This window comes from Mus caroli, unplaced genomic scaffold (genome assembly GCF_978045245.1).
Source record: "Mus caroli unplaced genomic scaffold, Mus_caroli_1 scaffold_1, whole genome shotgun sequence".
NCBI lineage: Eukaryota > Metazoa > Chordata > Mammalia > Rodentia > Muridae > Mus > Mus caroli.
Window position 1 is genome coordinate 114,551,609 of NW_028227256.1, and position 24,518 is coordinate 114,576,126.

Sequence of the window (24,518 nt, forward strand, 5' to 3'; positions counted from 1 at the left end):
ACTATCTCTGTGGATACAGTGGTGAAGCAGGCACAGTTTGTCTCATTTTTCTTGGCCCCAGCCAACTATATTGGTTACCCAGAAATACCTTCAGCTGAGGTTACCTCACAGATTCTGGCAATTATTGCAAATAGATGCTTCAATTCTGTTTTGATAAACCATCTCAAGTAAAGGCAAGGAAAGGGTGAATATCAGTTTCAACTGAAAGCTGTGCTCAACCTGCATTCACAACTCCAGGCTACCTATATTAGGTATATAGCAGTTCACTGCAGTCACATACCCAGGTCTGTAGAGAAATACATCTTCTGGAAAAACGGAGCACCTAAATGTAGAAAACGAAAGTCTTTTGTATTTTTCTGCCTATAGAAGATCATTGTTTCTGCATCTCTTCTCTGGGACAAGTCATGGTGTGTGGTCAGTTTTGATTCCTGCTTTCTACTCTTCAGTTTTACAAATAACAGGGAGGATCTGCTCAATGTAAATACAGACTGACTTCTGGAATGTAGAAGGCCAACTTTGGTGAGATATTCCCTTCTGAAGGAGAAAGGAAAGATGGCTTCGTCTCAGGTAAAGGTGTGCATGATTATGGGAATGGCTGAGTGTTCTTACAGAAATACCCAATTGTCAGAACTTCCAAACCTTCCCTATGCTGATTCACATTTTCAGAACTATTTTGTCCCATGACTCTCAGTATTAACTCTTCAAAACTTAGGTCACTGGTTTGCTTCAGACAGGTTCTTACTTATTCCAGTCAATTTTTTTTCAATATAACTTCTATAAATGAAAACGTAATCTGAAAATCTTATAAAGTTTCTGGTGGCAAAGGTGAATATATATTATGACAAAGATGAATGTGTAGTTAATTTCTACAGAGAATCACTTTGGTCACTATTTGGTTGTGAAGAAAGGTTCATATCTAGTGAATCTTGCATCTGAGTGCCTATTGCAGTAATTCTCAGCTTCCCTACCACTGCAGGCATGTAACTTAGTTCCTCATGTTGTGGTGATCCCAACTATAATTTTATTTTATTGACAAGTCATATCTGTAATTTTGCTACTGTATGAGGCCTAACGTAAATATCTATACTTTCTGTTGCCTTAAGCAACTACCATCAGATCATTTAGGAGATCATGTCATTTGATTACCAAATGGGTTATCACCCACAGGTTGAGAACTGATGTCATATTGAATTTTTGCAGAGAAGTCACAACATTGTTTCATTCAAATAATAATTTATCAGAAATACATACTAGTTGTTGAGAGCAGACTATGATTTATAATTAAGAATATTTCTTTGGGTGAAAAATAAAACTTGGCCAATGGACACAAGGGGATACTGTTCATTTTATTTTTTATTTACGATTAGACTAAAAGCATTATTTATGGTAGGTTCCCCTGAATTTCTTTTGCAAATTATCATGGTACTTATCCACTTCTCCTTTTTTTTAACTTTTTATTAGATATTTTCTTCATTTACATTTCAAATGCTATCCAAAAACTCACTTATATCCTCCTCACACCCTGCTCTCCTACCAACCCACTCCTGCTTCCTGGCCCTGGAGTTCCCCTGTATTGGGGCATATGATCTTTGCAAGAGCAAGAGCCTCTCCTCCCAATGATGGCCAATTAGGGCCTTGTGTCCCATCCAATAGATGACTCTGAGCATAACTTCTGTTATTTTCAATGTGTCTCTGTTTAGTTTCTGTTTCCAGGATCTGTCCAATTAGGAAAGTGGGGTGTTGAAGTCTCCCAGTATTACTGTGTGAGGTGCAATGTGTGCTTTGAGCTTTACTAGTTTCCTTAATGAATGTGGCTGCCCTTGCATTTGGAGCATAGGTATTCAGAATTGAGAGTTCCTCTTGGAAGATTTTACCTTTGATGACTATGAAGTGCCCCTCCTTCTCTTTTTTGATACTGTTCATTTTAATTTCAGGTTCTATTGACATTCATGGATGTGGCTTTAGAGTTCTCTAAGGAGGAGTGGGAATGTCTGGATTCTGCTCAGAGGGCTCTGTACAGAGATGTCATGTTGGAGAATTACAACAACCTGGTTTCTGTGGGTACGAATATTTTTCTTCCATAATTTCTACTCACCTTAGGGATGTCTAAAACTCTTACTAGTGTTTTGGGCTGACTTCCATTAATGATTCACTCTCTTACATTTTTAAAATTATTGGCTACTATCTTATTTATACCTAACATGTTCTATCCTCTATCTTGGTTTTACATTTAACATAATGATCCTTCAGTCTTAAACTCCTTGGGAATAAGCATTCAGTAGCATTTATATGTGAATACACTTTGACCAAAACAGTCTTCTTTTTCTAATGATGTCATTTTAAAAAGAAATTCAGAATTTTAAAATTGATTGACTTAAAAAGACTCTGAAACATTCTGATGGAAGTGACTATAAATCACACTCCTTTAATCCCAGCACTTGGGAGGCAGAGGCAGGTGGATTTCTCAGTTTGTGCCAGCCTGGTCTACAGAGTGAGTTCCAGGACAGGCAGAGCTATGCTGAGAAACCCTTTCTCAAAAAAAAAAAAAAAAAACAACAAAAAAAGTCATTCATGTACCTTTTATGCTTTTCCATCTTACCTCCATGGCACAATACTGTGCTAGTGCCTAGCTACAATTAATGGCAAATCTGTATGTCTGAATGGACAGGTGTTGCTGTTTCAAAACCAGATGTAATTACCTTCCTTGAAGAAAACAAAGATCCATGGATTGTTGATAGGAATGGGACAGAAAGAAGAGCACCAGGTAATCTGAAGTGAAATAACATGTTATGTGATGATTCTAAATCAGGGAGAAGTTTAGTCCTGAATGTATTTAGAAAAGCTATTCAATGAAAATTTTTTCTAAGAAGTTTCTTTTGAACAATGCATAAAACGATTAGAACACCATGGATGCTAAATGATTTTTTGCTTTATTTTAACTTTATAGAGGATATTTCAAATGAAGCATATTGTATATATTTTATAAAATAGTAGAAGATTATCTCATATTCTAATTGAGGTCGGTATTTTTCTTTTTTCTTACTCCTTATTTAATTCTTTAATCCTTTTGGACAGTCCAGTCTTCATCCCCTTCCCAGAATGCTCCCCATCCCACACCTCCTCCCCTCATCCTAACTATCCTCAAGAGGATGTCCCTACTCCACCACTCCTACCTAACCAGAGCTCCCCACTCCCTGGAACCTTAAGTTTCATGGGTTGGGTGCATCTTCTTTCACTGAGACCAGACCAGGCAGTCCTTTGCTGTATATATGACAGGGGCCTCACAACAGCTGATGTATCATACCTGGTTGGTGGCTGAGTGTCTGAAAAATTTTGACGGTTTAGTTCAGTTAAGATCGCTGGTCTTCTGAAAGAATGGACCATACAGAGACTGCCACACCTGGGGGTCAATCCCATAATCAGCCACCAAAGGCATACACTATTGCATACGCCAAAAAGATTTTGCTGAAGGGACTCTGATATAGCTGTCTCCTGTAAGGCTTTGCCAGTGCCTGGCAAATACAGAAGTGCATGCTCATAGTCATCTATAGGATGGAACACAGGGCCCCCAATGAAGGAGCTAGAAAAAGTACCCAAGAGCTTAAGGGGTCTGCAACCCTATAGGTGGAACAACAATATGAACTAACCAGTACTCCCAGAGCTCATGTCTCTAGCTGCATATGTAGCTGAAGATGGCCTATTCGGCCATCAGTGGGAAGAGAAGCCCCTTGGTTTAGCAAACTCTATATGCCCCAGTACCAAGGAATATATACCCTGGGAATGCCAGGGGCAAGAAGTGGGAGTGGGTGTGTAGGGGAGCAGGGCTGGGGAGGCTATAGGGGACTTTTAGGATAGCATTTGAAATGTAAATGAAGAAAATATCTAATAAAAAAAGAAATGAATTCACATTAGACACCTAAGATTCTTTGACAAGCTTTAGAACACAAGATCATATGAAGAACCATGCAAGTCAGGAGCAGTGGAGCTGCATGGTAGGTGGTAGAACCCTAAGTAAAATAAATCATGATACCTAAAGGTAATCTCTGAACATCCTTAGAAATTGAAATATACAATGTTTGATATAGCTGCATGATAAGATAGGTAATTTATTTCTGTTTTAGTTGTGAAAGATTTAAAAATCCTAGTAAGCTACAAAAACATTCTTATTAAATTTATGTTACTTCACTACCAATTTTTATTAATATGGTGCTAAGATTATAGTAAAATATAAAAATAAAAAAAAATTACTGGTCTTCCCACGGGTCTACCCTCTTCTTCAGCTTCTCCCAGATTTTCTCAAATTGGACCATGGGAGTCCCTGGCTTCACTCCATTGATTGGGTGCTAGTATCTGCATCTGACTCTTTGATCTGCTTATTGGGACTCTCAGAGGGCAAGCATGCTTGGCTTCTGTCTGTAAGTACACTACAGCATCAGTATTAGGGTCAGGCCCAGAGGCCTCTCCTTGAACTTGATCCCAGTTTGCACTTGTCACTGGAGCTCCTTTCACTCAGGCTCTTCTTTATTTTTGTCCCAGCAGTTCCTTCAGAAAGGAACAGTTGTGGGTCAGAGATTTTGACTGTGGCATGGCCATCCCATCCCTCCACTTGGTGTCCTGTCCCTCGATGGGAGGTGGACTCTACAAGTTTCTTCTCCCCACTGTAGGGCACTTCATTCAATGTCCCTCCCCTTGAGTCGGGAGAGTTTCTCACCTCCAAGGTCTCTGCTGCATTCTAGAGGGTCCCACCACCTCCAACCTCCCAGTGTTGCCTGTTTCCATTCTTTCTGCTGGCCCTCAAGGATTCAGTCCTGTTCCAGCCCCAGTACCTGATCATGTTTCCCCCTTCCCTTTCCTGTCCCCTCTCCAAACCAAGTCCCACCCTCCCTGCACCCCCGAGATTGCTTTCTTCTCCTTTCCAATTGGTATTGAGGCATCCTCATTTGGCCCTTTGACTAATTAACCGTCTTGAGGTCTGTGAATTGTATACTGGATATTCTGTATTTTTTGGCTAATATCCACTTATTTGTGAGGATATGCCATGCTTGTCCTTTGGTTCTAAGTTACCTCTCTCAGGATGATATTTTCTAGTTCCATCCAATTGTCTGAAAAATTCAAGATGTTCTTGTGCTTAATGGCTGAGTTGTATTCCATTCTGTAAATGAACCACATTTTCTGTATCCATTCTTCTATTGTGCTACATCTGGGTTGTTTCCAGTTTCTGGCTATCACACGAAAGGCCTCTATGAACATACTGGAGCATGTGACCCTGTGGCATGGTGGAGCATCCTTTGGGCATATGCCCAAGAGTTTTATATAGATGGATCGTCAGGTAGATATATTTGCAATTTTCAGAGGAACCTTCAGATTGATTTCCAGAGCGGTTGTGCCAGTTTGCAATCCCACCAGCAGTGGAGGAGTGATGATGATAATTTTTCATTTTCACTTATGCTTTTGAATTCTTTTTCAAAGTGAAGTGTCTACAGTTGTTTGGATTCACTTCTGGAATTTCCATTCGATTCCATTATCAACTTGATTCATTATATACCAATACCAGGCAGATGGTTATTTCTCCATAAGATCTTTAACTGTTCAGGATTAGTTTTGCAATTCGGGGATTTTTTGTTTACTTGGGAAGTTTAGAATTTTTCTTTCAGGAATTGTGTCAGAATTTTGATGGGCATTGCATTGAATCTGTAGATTGGTTTTGGTAAAATGATCTTTTTTGCTATTTTAATCACACCTATCCATGAACATGTAAGATCTGACCATCTTCTAATAACTTCTTCAATCTTTTTTCAGAGAATTGAAGTTCATGTCATATCAGGTTTTTGCCTTGCTTGATTAGAGTTGCAATAAGATATTTTCTTTACTTCTGACTATTGTGACAGAAGTTGTTTCCCTTATTTCTTCTCAGCCCATTTATCATTTGAATAAAAGTTGGCTACTGATATTTTTGAGGTAATTTTTTAAGCAGCCATTTTACTGAACACATTTTTAGCTCTAGAAGTTCTCTGATAGAGGCATGTTATCATTTACATATACCATCATATAATCTTCCAATAGCAATATTTTAAGTTCTTCATTTCCAAATTATATCTCCTTTATTTCCTTTATATATCTTACTGTTATAACTATAAGTTCAAGCACTATATTGAAAAGATAAGAAGAGAGTGGTCAGCCTTACCTTGCTGCTGATTTTAGAAAATTTCATTAAGTTTCTATTTGATTTGATGATGGATACTTGCTTTCTATGAATACACATTAACATTTTTAATCTTTTATTATCTCAGTGCATTTTATATATCAAACATATTAATAATATCGTGTATTTTAAGAATCAATTAATACATACAATTTGTTCAGCTTTTATATTCATATCCATTTATACCTGAAAAATATCACTAATAAGCATTTAATACTTTCCATAACTAAGGATCCTACATTTAATATTAAACACTAAATTATTATAGAATTCAATAGCTACTGGCTATTATAAATAAGGCTACTATGAACATACTGGAGCATGTGTCTTTATTACATGTTGGAGCATCTCTTGGTTATAGGCCTAGGAGTGGTATAGATGGGTGTTGGGAACAAAAAAAAGGCAGTGAAGAAGTGGAAGGAAAAGGGGCCAAACTTCCAGCCAGAGTTCCTGTGCTCTTGGTAGGTGGACTCAAGCAGAGCTGCTGGACACTTTTCCACTCTGCCTCGGGTGAGCATCTAAGGCTGACCCAACTCGGCAGGGGGTGGAGAAGGGGCAGCCCCTGACTGGGGACCCTGCACCTACCTTGCTAAAGCCCCTGAGTTATAGGAGACTGGGATTAGTGAAGAGGTTCCCAACACCGTCCAGAGTGTGCAGAGGGTCTAGATGGAGCAGAGACTAGCTATGGTTTAAGAGCTTTATTATAGAAATGCAGTGGAAAGAGAGGAGAGAGAGGTAGGTATTCTTTGAAGGTCTCATAGAATCCTCCACTAAACTCATCTGCTCCTGGGCTTTTTTTTTTTTTTTTTTTTTTTTTTTTTTTTTTTTTTTTTTAGTTGGGAGACTATTAACGACTGCTTCTATTTTTTTAGGGGATATGGGAATGTTTAGGTATTTTATCTGATCCTGTTTTGACATTGGCACCTTGTATGTGTCTAAAAAATTGTCCATATCATCCATATTTTCAAATTTAGTTGAGTATAAACTTTTGTAGTAGATTCTTATGATGACATTTTTTGAATTTCCACTGTTTCTGTTGTTATGTCTCCCTTTTCATTTCTGATTTTATTAATTTGGATACTGTCACTGTACCCTCTGGTTAGTCTGTGTAAGGGTTTATCTATCTTGTTGACTTTCTCAGAGAACAAGCTCCAGTTATAGTTGATTCTTTGTATACTTCTTTACTTTCTCCTTGGTTGATTTCAGCTCTGAGTTTGATTATATCCTGACTTCTACTCCTCTTGTGTATATTTGCTTCACTTTGTTCTAGAGCTTTCAAGTGTGCTGTTAAGCTACATGTATGCTCTCTGTTCAGTTTCTTTTTGGAAGCATTTAGAGCTATGAGCTTTCCTCTTACCATTTCATTACTTGTGTCCTATAAGTTTTTGAATGATGTGTCTTCATTTTCATTAACTATTTTCTTCATTTCTTCCTTGACCAAGTTATCATTGAGTAAAGCATTGTTCAGTTTCCATGTGTATGTGTGCTTTCTGTTATTTTGGTGTTAATATCATCTGTAGTCTGTGGAAATCTGATAAGGTGCATGGGATTATTTCAATCATTGTATATCTGTGAGGTCTGTTTTGTGACTTTTTATATGTTCAGTTTTGGAGATAGCACTATGAAGTGCTGAGAAGGTATACTTTCTTGATTTAGGATGAAATATTCTATACATATCTGTTAGATCCATTTGGTTCATAACTGCTGCAAGTTTCACTGTGTTTCTGTTTAGTTTCTCTTTCCATGATCTGTCCATTTCTGAGAGTTGGCTGTTGAAATCGCTCACTGTTATTGTGTGTGTGTGTTATGTGCTTTGAGCTTTAGTAAAGTTTCTTTTAATAATGAGGGTGCCCTTGCATTTGAAGCAGAAATGTTCAGAATTGAGAGTTTATCTTGATAGATTTTTTTCTTTGACCAGTATAAAGTATCCTTCCTTATCTTTTTTGATAACTTTTGGTTAAAATTGGATTTTATTTGATACTAGAATGGCTACTCCAGGTTGTTTCTTGGGACTATTTGCTTGGAAAATAGTTTTCATCCCTTTACTCTTAGGTAGTGTCTGCTTTTGTCCCTGAGGTGTGTTTCCTGTGTGCAGCAAAATGCTGGGTTATGCTTATTTATCCAGTCTGTCAGTATGTATTTTTATTGGAAAATTGAACCCATTGATTTTTAAGTAAAAGTGATTATTACTTCCTGCTATTGTTGTTATTAGAAGTAGAAATATGTTTCTGTGTCTATCTTTATTTCCTAAGGAGTTATGGGTCTTTTTAGATTGCTTACCTAATCTTAATTTCATTTTGGTAAGTGGAATCAATCTCGAAATTTGTTCATTTCGTTTAGATTTTCCAGTTTTGTGTAATAGAGGCTTTTGTTATAACACCCGAATAGTGTTTGGATTACCTCAATGTCTATTGTTATGCCCCATTTTCATTTTCTGATTTTCTTGTTTTGGGGTATGGACTCCCTTGTTTTCTTTTACTTTGGCTAAGGGTTTGTATATCCTTTTGATTTTTCAAATGCTCCAAGTCTTGGTTTTGTTGATATTTTTTTTTTGTGGTATTCGCTTATTTGCAATTAATTGGTTTTTTCCCATGAGTTTGTATATTTCTTGCCATCTACTCCCCTTTGGTGTGTTTATATCTTGTGTTCTGGAGCTTTCAAGTATGCTGTTAAATTGCTAGTAAGAGATGTGTCTGCTTTCTTTAAGACAGCATTTAGAGGCATGACTTTTCTCTTAGCAGTGCTTTCATTGTGTCCCATAAGTTTGGGCATGGTCTCCCTTCCTTTTTGTCAATGAATTACAAAGTCTTTTACTTCTTCCTTTCTTCTCTATCTCTCTCTCTCTCTTTCTCTCTCTCTCTCGCTCTCTCGCTCTCTCGCTCTCTCTCTTTCTCTCTTTCTCTCTTTCTTTATTTCTTTCATCTTTGACCCATGGTCATTGAGTAGATAATTATTTGATTCCTTTGAGTTTGTAGGCATTATGATGCCTGAACCTTATTAAATTCCCTTTTGAACGCAGGAGGCTCTGAAAAGACGCTAGGTGTTAATTCAATCTTCTTCTGTCTCTTACTGCTTCCATTGTTACTGAGTTCATGATAAGTTTGGGGGAAGGTTCTGTGAGCTTCTGAATGCAGTGTATGTGTGTATAATTTATTTGGGTGAAATATTCTGTAAACATATGTTAGATCCACTCTATTCCTTATGTCTATTATTTTCATTATTCTACTGTTTGGTATTTCTTTTTATCACATCAGCACTGGTGATAGTGTGTGTTGTAATCTCCCACTCTTAAAATGTTGGCTTGGAATGTGATTTAAGCTTTAGTAATGTTATTTTATGAATGTGGTTTCTCCAGCATTTTGGAATATATATTCAGTACTATGATATGACCTTCGTGGCTTTTTCTTTTCATAAAATATAAAGGGTCATTTTCTATTGTTTTTTATTAGTTTTTATTTAATTTTTTAATATTTTTATTACAAATTTTCCTCAATTACATTTCCAGTGCAATCCCAAAAGTCCCGCATACCCCTCCCCCACTTCCCTACCCACCCATTCCCATTCTTTTGGCCCTGGCATTCCCCTATTTTGGGGCATATAAAGTTTGCAAGTCCAATGGGCCTCTCTTTCCAGTGATGGCCGACTAGGCCATCTTTCGATACATATGCAGCTAGAGACAAGAGCTCCGGGGAACTGGTTAGTTCATCATGTTGTTCCAACTATAGGGTTGCAGATCCCTTTAGCTCTTTGGGTACTTTCTCTAGCTTCTCCATTGGGAGCCCTGTGATACATTCAATAGCTGACTGTGAGCATCCACTTCTGTGTTTGCTAGGCCCCGGCATAGTCTCACAAGAGACAGCTATATTTGGGTCCTTTCAGCAAAATCTTGCTAGTGTATGCAATGGTGTCAGCGTTTGGAAGCTGATTATGGGATGGATCCCTGGATATGGTAGTCTCTAGATGGTCCATCCTTTCATCACAGCTCCAAATTTGTCTCTGTAACTCCTTCCATGGGGTGTTTTGTTCCCAATTCTAAGAAGAGGCATAGTGTCCACACTTTGGTCTTCATTCTTCTTGAGTTTCATGCGTTTAGAAAATTGTATCTTATATCTTGGGTATCTTAAGTTTTGAACTAATATCCACTTATCAGTGAATACATATTGTGTGAGTTCCTTTGTGATTGTGTTACCTCACTCAAGATGATGCCCTCCAGGTCCATCCATTTGGCTAAGAATTTCATAAATTCATTCTTTTTAATAGGTGAGTAGTACTCCATTGTGTAAATGTACCATAATTTCTGTATCCATTCCTCTATTGAGGGGCATCTGGGTTCTTTCCAGCTTCTGGTTATTATAAATAAGGCTGCTATGAACATAGTGGAGCATGTGTCCTTCTTACCGGTTGGGACATCTTCTGGATATATGCACAGGAGAGGTATTGCTGGATCCTCCAGTAGTACTATGTCCAATTTTCTGAGGAACCGCCAGACTGATTTCCAGAGTGGTTGTACAAGCTTGCAATCCCACCAACAATGGAGGAGTGTGCCTCTTTCTCCACATCCTCGCCAGCATCTGCTGTCACCTGAATTTTTGATCTTAGCCATTCTGACTGGTGTGAGGTGGAATCTCAGGGTTGTTTTGATTTGCATTTCCCTTATGATTAAGGATGTTGAACATTTTTTCAGGTGCTTCTCTGCCATTCGGTATTCCTCAGGTGAGAATTCTTTGTTCAGTTCTGAGCCCCATTTTTTCATGGGGTTATTTGATTTTCTGGATTCCACCTTCTTGAGTTCCTTATATATATTGGATATTAGTTCCTTATCTGATTTAGGAGAGGTAAAGATCCTTTCCCAATGTGTTGGTGGTGTTTTTTTTTTGTTTTGTTTTGTTTTTTTTTTTTTTTGTCTTATTGATGGTGTCTTTTGCCTTGCAGAAGCTTTGCAGTTTCATGAGGTCCCACTTGTCAATTCTCGATCTTACAGCGCAAGCCATTGCTGTTCTATTCAAGAATTTTTTCCCTGTGCCCATGTATTCTAGGCTTTTCCCCACTTTCTCCTCTATAAGTTTCAGTGTCTCTGGTTTTATGTGACATTCCTTGATCCACTTAGACTTGACCTTAGTACATGGAGATAGGAATGGATCGATTCGCATTCTTCTACATGTTAACAACCAGTTGTGGCAGCACCATTTGTTGAAAATGCTGTCTTTCTTCCATTGGATGGTTTTAGCTCCCTTGTCGAAGATCAAGTGACCATAGGTGTGTGGGTTCATTTCTGGGTCTTCAATTCTATTCCATTGGTCTACTTATCGGTCACTATACCAGTACCATGCAGTTTTTATCACAATTGCTCTGTAGTAGAGCTTTAGGTCCAGCATGGTGATTCCACCAGAGGTTCTTTTATCCTTGAGAAGAGTTTTTGCTATCCTAGGTTTTTTGTTATTCCAGATGAATTTGAAGATTGCACTTTCTAATTCGTTGAAGAATTGAGTTGGAATTTTGATGGGGATTGCATTGAATCTGTAGATTGCTTTTGGCAAGATAGCCATTTTTACAATGTTGATCCTGCCAATCCATGAGCATGGGAGATCTTTCCATCTTCTGAGATCTTCTATAATTTCTTTCTTCAGAGACTTGAAGTTTTTTTTTTTTTTTTTTTTTTTTTCTAGGACTTGAAATTTTATTTACCTGCACACAGGTGCAGTTCCTAGTTCGTCCGAAAGATGGCAATACAGCGCTTTGTGCTTCATTGTCTTTGCAGCTATTTTTTTTAATATTTTTATTACATATTTTCCTCAATTACGTTTCCAATGCTATCCCAAAAGTCCCAAATAGCGCCCCCCCACTTCCCTATCCACCCATTCCCATTCTTTTGGCCCTGGCATTCCCCTATATTGGGGCATATAAAGTTTGCAAGTCCAATGGGCCTCTCTTTCCATTGATGACTGACTAGGCCATCTTTCGATACATATGCAGCTAGAGACAAGAGCTCCAGGGTTCTAGTTAGTACATCATGTTGTTCCAACAATAGGGTTGCAGATCCCTTTAGCTCCTTGGGTACTTACTCTAGCTTCTCCATTGGGAGCCCTGTGATACATCCAATAGCTGACTGTGAACATCCACTCCTGTGTTTGCTAGGCCCCAGCATCGTCTCACAAGAGACAGCTATATTTGGGTCCTTTCAGCAAAATCTTGCTAGTGTATGCAATGGTGTCAGCGTTTAGAAGTTGATTATGGGATGGATCCCTGGGTACGGCAGTCTCTAAATGGTCCATCCTTTCATCACCGCTACGAACTTTGTCTCTGTAACTCCTTCCCTGGGTGTTTTGTTCCCAATTCTGAGAAGGTGCACAGTGTCCACACTTTGGTCTTCATTCTTCTTGAGTTTCATGCGTTTAGCAAATTGTATCTTAAATCTTGGGTATCCTAAGTTTTGGGCTAATATCCACTTATCAGTGAATACATATTGTGTGAGTTCTTTTGTGATTGTGTTACTTCACTCAAGATGATGCCCACCAGGTCCATCCATTTGGCTAGGAATTTCATAAATTCATTCTTTTTAATAGGTGAGTAGTACTCCATTGTGTAAATGTACCATAATTTCTGTATCCATTCCTCTGTTGAGGGACATCTGGGTTCTTTCCAGCTTCTGGCTATTATAAATAGGGCTGCTATGAACATAGTGGAACATGTGTCCTTTTTACCGGTTGGGACATCTTCTGGATATATGCCCAGGAGAGGTATTGCTGGATCCTCCGGTAGTACTATGTCCAATTTTCTGAGGAACCGCCAGACTGATTTCCAGAGTGGTTGTACAAGCTTGCAATCCCACCAACAATGGAGGAGTGTTCCTCTTTCTCCACATCCTCGCCAGCAACTGCTGTCACCTGAATTTTTGATCTTAGCCATTCTGACTGGTGTGAGGTGGAATCTCAGGGTTGTTTTGATTTGCATTTCCCTGATGATTAAGGATGTTGAACATTTTTTCAGGTGTTTCTCTGCCATTCGGTATTCCTCAGGTGAGAATTCTTTGTTCAGTTCTGAGCCCCATTTTTTAATGGGGTTATTTGACTTTCTGGAGTCCACCTTCTTGAGTTCTTTATATATATTGGATATTAGTCCCTTATCTGATTTAGGGTAGGTGAAGATCCTTTCCCAATCTGTTGGTGGTTTTTTTGTCTTATTGATGGTGTCTTTAGCCTTGCAGAAGATTTGTAGTTTCATGAGGTCCCACTTGTCAATTCTCGATCTTACAGCACAAGCCATTACTGTTCTATTCAGGAATTTTTCCCCTGTGCCCATATCTTCAAGGCTTTTCCCCACTTTCTCCTCTATAAGTTTCAGTGTCTCTGGTTTTATGTGAAGTTCCTTGATCCACTTAGACTTGACCTTAGTACAAGGAGATAGGAATGGATCGATTCGCATTCTTCTACATGTTAACAACCAGTTGTGCCAGCACCATTTGTTGAAAATGCTGTCTTTCTTCCACTGGATGTTTTTAGCTCCCTTGTCGAAGATCAAGTGACCGTAGGTGTGTGGGTTCATTTCTGGGTCTTCAATTCTATTCCATTGGTCTATTTGTCTGTCACTATACCAGTACCATGCAGTTTTTATCACAATTGCTCTGTAGTAGAGCTTTAGGTCCGGCATGGTGATTCCACCAAAGGTTCTTTTATCCTTGAGAAGAGTTTTTGCTATCCTAGGTTTTTTGTTATTCCAGATGAATTTGCAGATTGCACTTTCTAATTCGTTGAAGAATTGAGTTGGAATTTTGATGGGGATTGCATTGAATCTGTAGATTGCTTTTGGCAAGATAGCCATTTTTACAATGTTGATCCTGCCAATCCATGAGCATGGGAGATCTTTCCATCTTCTGAGATCTTCTAGAATTTCTTTCTTCAGAGACTTGAAGTTTTTATTATACAGATCTTTCACTTCCTTAGTTAGAGTCACGCCAAGATATTTTATATTATTTGTGACTATTGAGAAGGGTGTTGTTTCCCTAATTTCTTTCTCAGCCTGTTTATTCTTTGTGTAGAGAAAGGCCATTGATTTGTTTGAGTTAATTTTATATCCAGCTACTTCACCGAAGCTGTTTATCAGGCTTAGGAGTTCTCTGGTGGAATTTTTAGGGTCACTTATATATACTATCATATCATCTGCAAAAAGTGATATTTTGACTTCATCTTTTCCAATTTGTATCCCTTTGATCTCCTTTTGTTGTCGAATTGCTCTGGCTAGGACTTCAAGTACAATGTTGAATAGGTATGGAGAAAGTGGACAGCCTTGTCTAGTCCCTGATTTTAGAGGGATTGCTTCAAGCTTCTGACCATTTACTTTGATGTTGGCTACTGGTTTGCTGTAGATTGCTTTTATCATGTTTAGGTATGGGCCTTGAATTCCTGATCTTTCCAAGACTTTTATCATGAATGGGTGTTGGATCTTGTCAAATGCTTTTTCCGCATCTAACGAGATAACCATGTGGTTTTTGTCTTTGAGTTTGTTTATATACTGGATTACGTTGATGGATTTCCGTATATTGAACCATCCCTGCATCCCTGGGATGAAACCTACTTGGTCAGGATGGATGATTGTTTTGATGTGTTCTTGGATTCGGTTAGCAAGAACTTTATTGAGGATTTTTGCATCAATATTCATAAGGGATATTGGTCTGAAGTTTTCTATCTTTGTTGGGTCTTTTTGTGGTTTAGGTATCAGAGTAATTGTGGCTTCATAGAATGAATTGGGTAGAGTACCTTCTGTTTCTATTTTGTGGAATAGTTTGTGAAGAACTGGGATTAGATCTTCTTTGAAGGTCTGATAGAACTCTGCACTAAACCCATCTGGTCCTGGGCTTTTTTTGGTTGGGAGACTATTAATGACTGCTTCTATTTCTTTGGGGGATATAGGGCTGTTTAGATCATTAACCTGATCTTGATTCAACTTTGGTACCTGGTATCTGTCTAGGAACTTCTCCATTTCATCCAGGTTCTCCAGTTTTGTTGAGTATAGCCTTTGGTAGAAGGATTTGATGGTGTTTTGGATGTCTTCAGGATCTGTTGTTATGTCTCCTTTTTCATTTCTGATTTTGTTAATTAGGATGCTTTCCCTGTGCCCTCTAGTGAGTCTGGCTAAGGGTTTATCTATCTTGTTGATTTTCTCAAAGAACCAGCTCCTTGATTGGTTGATTCTTTGAATAGTTCTTCTTGTTTCCACTTGGTTGATTTCGCCCCTGAGTTTGATTATTTCCTGCCGTCTACTCCTCTTGGGTGAATTTACTTCCTTTTGTTCTAGAGCTTTTAGGTGTGTTGTCAAGCTGCTAATGTGTGCTCTCTCTAGTTTCTTTTTGGAGGCACTCAGAGCTATGAGTTTTCCTCTTAGAAATGCTTTCATTGCGTCCCATAAGTTTGGGTATGTTGTGGCTTCATTTTCATTGAACTCTAAAAAGTCCTTAATTTCTTTCTTTATTCCTTCCTTGACCAAGATATCATTGAGAAGAGTGTTGTTCAGTTTCCACGTGAATGTTGGCTTTCTATTAGTTATTTTGTTATTGAAGATCAGCCTTAGTCCATGGTGATCTGATAGGATGCATGGGACAATATCAATATTTTTGTATCTATTGAGGCCTGTTTTGTGACCAATTATGTGGTCAGTTTTGGAGAAGGTACCATGAGGTGCTGAGAAGAAGGTATATCCTTTTGTTTTAGGATAGAATGTTCTGTAGATATCTGCCAGATCCATTTGATTCATAACTTCTGTTAGTTTCACTGTGTCCCTGTTTAGTTTCTGTTTCCATGATCTGTCCATTGGTGAAAGTGGTGTGTTGAAGTCTCCCACTATTATTGTATGAGGTTCAATTTGTGCTTTGAGATTTACTAAAGTTTCTTTAATGAATGTGGCTGCCTTTGTATTTGGAGCATAGATATTCAGAATTGATAGTTCCTCTTGGAGGATTTTACCTTTGATGAGTATGAAGTGCCCCTCCCTGTCTTTTTTGATGACTTTGGGTTGGAAGTCAATCTTATCAGATATTAGAATGGCTACTCCAGCTTGTTTCTTCATACCATTTGCTTGGAAAATTGTTTTCCAGCCTTTCATTCTGAGGTAGTGTCTATCTTTTTCTCTGAGATGAGTTTCCTGTAAGCAGCAAAATGTTGGGTCTTGTTTGTGTAGCCAGTTTGTTAGTCTATGTCTTTTTATTGGTGACTTGAGTCCATTGATATTAAGATATTAAGGAAAAGTAATTGTTGCTTCCTGTTATTTTTGTTGTTAAAGTTGGCATTCTGTTCTTGTGGCTGTCTTCTTTTAGGTTTGTTGAGAGATTATCTTCTTGTTTTTTCTAGGGCTTGGTTCCCATCCTTGTATTCGTTTTTTTCTGTTATTATTCTTTGAAGGGCTGGATTCGTGGAGAGATAAGGTGTGAATTTGGTTTTGTCGTGGAATACTTTGGTTTCTCCATCTATGTTAATTGAGAGTTTTGCTGGGTATAGTAGCCTGGGCTGGAATTTGTGTTCTTTTAGTGTCTGTATAACATCTGTCCAGGATCTTCTGGCTTTCATAGTCTCTGGTGGAAAATCTGGTGTAATTCTCATAGGCTTGCCTTTATATGTTACTTGGCCTTTTTCTCTTACTGCTTTTAGTATTCTATCTTTATTTAGTGCATTTTTTGTTCTGATTATTATGTCTCAGGAGGTATTTCTTTTCTGGTCCAGTCTATTTGGAGTTCTGTAGGCTTCTTGTATATTCATGGGCATCTCTTTCTTTAGATTTGGGAAGTTTTCTTCTATAATTTTGTTGAAGATGTTTGCTGGTCCTTTGAGTTGAAAATCTTCATTCTCATCCACTCCTATTATCCGTTAGTTTGGTCTTCTAATTGCGTCCTAGATTTCCTGGATGTTTTGAATTAGGATCTTTTTGTGTTTTCCATTTTCCTTGATTGTTGTGCTGATGTTCTCTATGGAATCTTCTGCACCTGAGATTCTCTCTACCATCTCTTGTATTCTGTTGCTGATGCTCGCATCTATGCTTCCAGATTTCTTTCCTAGGGTTTCTATCTCCAGCGTTGCCTCACTTTGGGTTTTCTTTATTGTGTCTACTTCCCTTTTTAGGTCTAGTATGGTTTTGTCCATTTCCATCATCTGTTTGGATGTGTTTTCCTGTTTTTCTTTAAGGACTTCTACCTGTTTGATTGTGTTATCCTGTTTTTCTTTAAGGACTTGTAACTCTTTAGCAATGTTCTCCTGTAATTCTTTAAGTGAGTTATTGAAATCCTTCTTGATGTCCTCTACCATCATCATGAGATATGCTTTTAAATCCAGGTCTAGCTTTTCAGGTGTGTTGGGGTGCCCTGGACTGGGCAAAGTGGGAGTGCTGGGTTCTGATGATGGTGAGTGGTCTTGGTTTCTGTTAGTAAGATTCTTACGTTTACCTCTCGCCATCTGGTAATCTCTGGAGTTAGTTGTTATAGTTGTCTCTGTTTAGAGATTGTTCTTCTGGTGATTCTGATTACCTTCTATCAGCAGACCTGGGAGACAGGCTCTCTCCTCTGAGTTTCAGTGGTTAGAGCACTCTCTGCTGGCAAGCTCTCCTCTTACAGGGAAGGTGCCCAGATATCTGGTGTTTGGACCTCCTCCTGGCCGAAGAAGAAGGCCCAAAACAGGACCATTCCCAGATGCTGTGTTGCTTTGGCAGGTCACAGATGCTGTCAGCTTCTGTGGTGCACACTCTCACCTGTGCAGACTAAGTTCCTAAGTTCGGCGGAGTCCCAGAACCAAAATGAGATCAAGGGGATACAAACTGGAAAGGAAGAAGTCAAAATATCACTTTTTGCAGATGATAGGATAGTATATTTAAGTGACCCTAAAAATTCCACCAGAGAACTCCTAAACCTGATAAACAGCTTCATCCACTCCTATTATCCGTAGGTTTGGTCTTCTCATTGTGTCCTAGATTTCCTGGATGTTTTGCTTTAGGATCTTTTTGCATTTTTCATTTTCTTTGATTGTTGTGCTGATGTTTTCTATGGAATCTTCTGCACATGAGATTCTCTCTTCCATCTCTTGTATTCTGTTGCTGATGCTCGCATCTATGGTTCCAGATTGCTTTCCTAGGGTTTCTATCTCCAGTTTTGCCTCATTTTGTGTTTTCTCTATTGTGTCTACTTCCCTTTTTAGGTCTTGGATGGTTTTATTCAATTCCATCACCTGTTTGGTCGTGTTTTCCTGCAATTCTTTAAGGGATTTTTATGCTTCCTTTTAAGGTTTTCTACCTATTTATCCGTGTTCTTCTGAATTTCTTTAAGTGATTCATTAAAGTCCTTCTTGATGTCCTCTAACATCATCATGATATATGCTTTTAAATTGCAGTCTAGCTTTTCGGGTGTGTTGAGGTACCCTGGACTGGGCAAGGTGAGAGTGCTGGGTTCAGATGATGGTGAGTGGTCTTGGTTTCTGTTAGTAAGATTCTTAAGTTTGCCTTTTGCCATCTGGTAATCTCAGGAATTAGTTGTTATAGTTTTCTCTGATTAGAGATTGTTCCTCTGGTTATTCTGTTAGCCTCTATTAGCAGACCTGGGAGACTAGATCTCTCCTATGAGTTTCAATGGTCAGAGCACTCTCTGCAGGCAAGCTCTCCTCTTACAGGAAAGGTGCACAGATAGCTGGCATTCAGACCTCCCTCCTGGCCAAAGATGAAGGCCCAAAATAGGACCTGTCCTAGAAGCTGTGTTGAATCGGCCTGCCACAGATGCTGTTTGCCTCTGTAGTCCACACTCTCACCTGCACATACTAGTCTTGGAGGGATCCAGGAATCAAGATGGTTCCCCCAGGTCCTCCTGCAAAGCCCTCCTGTGCCGGGCGGACACCTATCCTCTGGCAGGGAAGGTGCCCGGATATCTGAAGCCCGAAAAGGGGGCTGCCTCAGAAGCTCTGTGGCTCCTGCCTGTCCCAGAAGCTGTTAGCTTTTGTAGTCCACATTCTCACCTGTGCAGACTAGTCTCAGTGGAGTCAGGGAACCAAGATGTCTCCTGCAGATACTTAGGCAAAGCCTATGGTTGGTTTTAATATGGAATATTTTTTGTTTCCATTAATGGTTATTCGGTGTTTTGATGAACATTGCTTCTGGCCTGACATCTGTGTCACTTATGGTTTACAAGAACTCTACCCAGACTCTTGTGACTTTTAGATTCTCTGTTGAGAAGTCAGTTGAAATTCTGATATGATTGTCTTTATATGTTTCTTGTCCTTAAGATCTTGAAGCTTACAATATTCTTGTTGTTCTATATATTTAATGCTTTGGCTATTATTTGCATGAAAGAGTTTCCTCTTTTACTCCAATCTCTTTGTTATTATGCAATCTTCTTGTACATTTGAACAATATTTTCTTTAGATTACAATTTTTTCTATGATTTTGTTAAACATATTTTCTGGTATTTTGAGCTGGGAATCTTCTTCTCCTATACCTATTATTTTTAGATTTTGTCTTTTTATGCTGTCCTTCTCTCCCTTGGTGGGTATTTTGACTAAGGTCACCCCCATTGATTGGTAAGAAACTTTCACCTCCCTGGACTCTGGTAATTCTAGAGGGTCTGAACAGCTTCCATTGTGGAATCTAAATGACGTTTTAATTTATATTTTCCTGATGACTAAGGACTTTGAATATTTCTTTTTATTAACATTTTATTCCTCCCCTTCCTCTTCTTCCTCATTCTCTTCCTCCTACTCCTCTTTTCTTCCTCTTCATATCTTTAATCTTATTTTTGTCAAGTTATTATTTCCCTCCCAATATGCCATCTGACTATTCCTCATGCCATTAGGCCTCCCCCTGTCTTGAAGAAGATGCCTCCACCACCAACACACCACCTGCCAGCCCTCTCCAATCTTTCAGGCCTAAAGACTCATGAGAGTTAGGCCCCTCTTCTCTCACTAAGGCCAGGCCAGGCAGTCCCCTGCTATATATCTATTGGGGACCTGATATGAGCTAGTGTATGATGGCTAAGTGTCTGAGAGGTCTTAGGGGTCTGGGTTAGTTAAAACTTCTGGTCTTCTCATGGGGTCAGCTTCTTCCATTCAAACTTCTCCAAATCAACAAGAGGAATTTCCAACTTAAGTCCATTGATTTGAAATAATTATCTGCATCTGTATCAGTCAGGTACTTGTTAATCTATATTTTTTATTGGGGAATTTAGTCCATTGATATTAGGAGATAATAAGGGACGGTAATTGTTGCTTCCTGTTATTTTTTTATTAGATTTAGAATTCTGTTCATGTGGCTATCTTCTTTTAGGTTTGTTGAAAGATTAATTTCCTGCTTTTTCTAGGACACAGTTTCCCTCCTTATGTTGGAGTTTTCTATTTATTATCCTTTAAAGGGCTGGGATTGTGGAAATATATTATGTAAGTTTATTTTTCTCATGGAATACCTTTCTTTCTCCGTCTATGGTAATTGAGAGTTTTGATGGGTATAGTAGACTTGGATATCATTTGTGTTGTCTCAAGGTCTGTATAATGTCTCCCGAGGTATTTACAGTCTCTGGTGAGAATTCTGGTGTAATTCTGATAGGTCTGCCTTTATATGTTACCTGACCTGTTTCCCTTACTGCTTTTAATATTCTTTCTTTATTTTTTGCATTTCATGTTTTCACTATTGAATAATTCGAGGAATTTCTTTTCTGGTCCAGTCTATTTAGAATTTTGTAAGCTTTTGTACATTCATGGACATATCTTTCTTTACGTTGGGGAAGTGGTCTTTTATAATTTTGTTGAAGATATTTATTGGATCTTTAATTTTGGAATCTTTTCTCTCGTCTATAACTGTTTGGCATTCTCATTGTGTTCTGGATTTCCTGAATGTTTTGGATTAGGATCTTTTTCCTTATTACACTTTCTTTGACTGCTGTATCAGTGTTTAATATGGTATCTTATGAACCTGAAATTCTCTCTTCTATCTAGTATATTGTGTTGTGGATGCTTGCATTTATGGCTCCTGACCTTTTTTTTTTTTTTTTTTGGTTATTCAAGTCAGGATATTTCTGTGTAGCCTTGGCTGTCCTGGAACGCACTCTTTACACCAGGCTGGCCTCAAACTCAGAAATTTGCCTTCCTCTGCCTCCCAAGTGCTGGGATTGAAGGTGTGTGCCACTATATCCAGCTCAAGATTTTAAATCAGAGGCTTGCTTTTCAGTAATTTGGGGTTATTCAGGGCTTACTTTGGTGGGAAAACTGAGTTCTGATGAGGCCAAGTAGCCTTGATTCTGTTGCTTATGTTCTTGCTCTTGTCTGTCATATCTGCTTATCTGTGGTGTTAGCCAGTCCTACTGTCTCCACTGTGGCTTGTCCCTTCTATGAGCTTGTATATCAGCTCTCCTAGAAGACCAGTTCTCTCCAGGAAGAATTTGGGTTTGCAGAGCTATGCCAGAGCTCTGTGACATGGAAAAAAAAACAGGATGGATCATGACAATCCTTGGCTTTTCCTTGTTTCCTGGGTTCTGATGGATCTGTGTAGGTCCCTCTTGGGCCAGGAATTTGAGCAGTACTGGTGTTCTTACCTGTGCTATCAGGTGTGTCAGCATTCTTGAGAGTCCAGTTCCGTGCCAATAAGATTTGATTATGGAGACCTGTGGCACAGGGTCAACTCCAGGCATAAATACCTGTTTTGTTTTTAAATAAATATTCTCACTGATTTTAAATCTAATGTTTAATTTCACATTAGTATCACATTATTAAACATGTATTCTAGTACATCCTTTTCATCATTCTGTCATTGGATAGATGATTTGGGTTCATATTGGTCATTGAGTCTCATAGTGTGGAGATTTTCTTTTATTAATGCATGCTAGCTGCAAATATTGTGTTTTGTTATCTCTTATACTGTGTAATTATGATGAAGTTCATACATATGAAAGTATATCATGTATTTTATGAATATCTTCTAACATATATTATTTTTATAACATTAATTTCTTTTAAAGAAAATTGTTGCAATTCTGTGTTGTATGCTTTTCCATGATCCTCAAATTGGTGCTATTTCATGCATTGTGCATATATATTATATTCAACCAATTATAAAATGACATATAATGACATGTACTCATTAATTTTGCCTCTGTCTTGTGATCATACGAAGAAACTATTTCAAAGGCACAGGATTATGTACAGGATGAAATAACAGAAAGATTTGCATGTAATACCTTTAAGTGCTATATAGAAAAAATTCAGCGAATATACTGCTGGTAGTGAAGAGTGTGAAATATATTTTTATGGAAGTGATCTGTTTGTAAAACACATTTGTTTCATTCCTGAAACAGATCAGGAAGCTCCAGATACTCTTCCTGAGAGAACTCAATCCCCAAATCCTATGACTGACTATAGAATTTCTACTCGAGTGACATTTTACAAATGTATTGAATGTGAGAAATCTTATACAAAGTTATCAAGTCTTAAAGTTCACCAGAGATTACATACTGGAGACAAACCTTACAAATGTAATGAATGTGGAAAATCTTTTACACAGTATTCAGATCTTAAAGTTCACCAGAGAATCCATACTGGGGACAAACCTTACAAATGTAATGATTGTGGAATATCTTTTAGAAATTCCTCAAATCTTAAAGCTCACCAGAGAATCCATACTGAGGAAAAACCTTGCAAATGTAATGATTGTGGGAAATCTTTTACAAAGTCCTCAAATCTTAAAGTTCACCAGAGAATCCATACTGGGGACAAACCTTTCAAATGTAATGAATGTGGAAAATCTTTTACCCAGTCCTCATATCTTAAAGTTCACCGCAGATTACATACTGGAGACAAACCTTACAATTGTAATGAATGTGGGAAATCTTTTAAACATTTGTCAAGTGTTAAAACTCACCACAGATTGCATACTGGATACAAACCTTACAAATGTAATGAATGTGGCAAATCTTTTACCCACTCCTCATCTCTTAAAGTTCACCGCAGATTACATACAGGAGACAAACCTTACAAATGTAATGAATGTAAGAAATCATTTACCCAGTACTCACATCTTAAAATTCACCACAGATTACATACTGGAGACAAACCTTACAAATGTAATGAATGTGGAAAATCTTTTACACGGTATTCAGATCTTAAAGTTCACCAGAGAATCCATACTGGGGACAAACCTTGCAAATGTAATGATTGTGGGAAATCTTTTACAAAGTCCTCAAATCTTGAAGTTCACCAGAGAATCCATATGGGGGACAAAACTTATAAATGTAATAAGTATGGAAAATCATTTACCCAGTCTTCCCAACTTAATGTTCACAACGAAATCCATAATAAAAACAAATCTTACAAATGTAATGAGTGTTGTAAATCATTTACAGATTCCTCATCTCTTCAAATTCACCACAGAATCCATTCTGGAGATATGTCTTAAAAATATATTAAATGTGGCAAATCATTACACAGTCCTTGGATCTTAAATTGCACTACCAAATCCATACTGGAAACAAACATTACTAATATAATCAATATGACATATCATTTACCCAGTCCTTAAATTTTCAAGTTCACTACAGAATCCATATAGGAGATAATCTTCACAAATGAAAAGAATTGGCAAGTCTCTTTTCTTGTCCTCAACTCTCCAAGTACATCAAAAAATCAATATGGGAAAGCAGCCTTATAAGTGCAGTAAATGTGGGAAAAAATTTGCCTGTTCCCCCAACACCCCTCGTCAATGTCATTACAGAATTCATTTTGGAGACAAACATTCCTAATGTAAAGCATGTGAAAATTTATTCACAGTTATGATATCTTCAAACACAAGACAGCCTGCATACTGGAGAGAAACGTTACAAATGTAAACAATATGGCAAATTATTTAGCAAAAGTTCAAACCTCAGATAAAATAGATTCATGCAGCAGACTAAATTGATATGTAATTATGTTCTAAGTATTTATATAGAAATATGTTATTTTAAATGATAAATATAGTTATAAGAATTTAAACTGTGGTGAATCCTTGCTCATCAGAGAATACCTACAAGGTAGCATTACACATAGTAGTAATTGGAAACCCTTACTTTGAAGTAACTTATATTCATAAGAAATTATTTTATCAACAATAAAATATGAAAATAATCTTTCAGCCAGCAATAATCTGATATCATTGATGAATAATAGTATAGAATTCATTTTCAAACTCACTAAAGAAATAATATTTTAATATGTCAGCATATAAACCAAAATAATATTAATAAATATTTTTGTATAAGCATGTTGATTAATGTTCTGTATATTTTAGTATGGTAGAATTTTGGGATTTGTTAGATATAATCTCAGTGAAGGTTATT

At 37.8% G+C, this 24,518-nt stretch overlaps 1 protein-coding gene across 1 annotated transcript; it reads left to right on the forward strand.

Annotated features, from left to right (window-relative positions):
- Positions 1-552: 552 nt before the first annotated feature.
- Positions 553-23,599, forward strand: LOC110288275 (uncharacterized). The gene is made up of 4 exons (XM_085828669.1): positions 553-567; positions 1,935-2,061; positions 2,669-2,764; positions 22,503-23,599. Exons 1-4 carry the CDS (start codon positions 553-555, stop codon positions 23,597-23,599), a joined length of 1,335 nt encoding a protein of 444 aa, XP_085684795.1.
- The last annotated feature ends 919 nt before the right edge of the window (positions 23,600-24,518 follow it).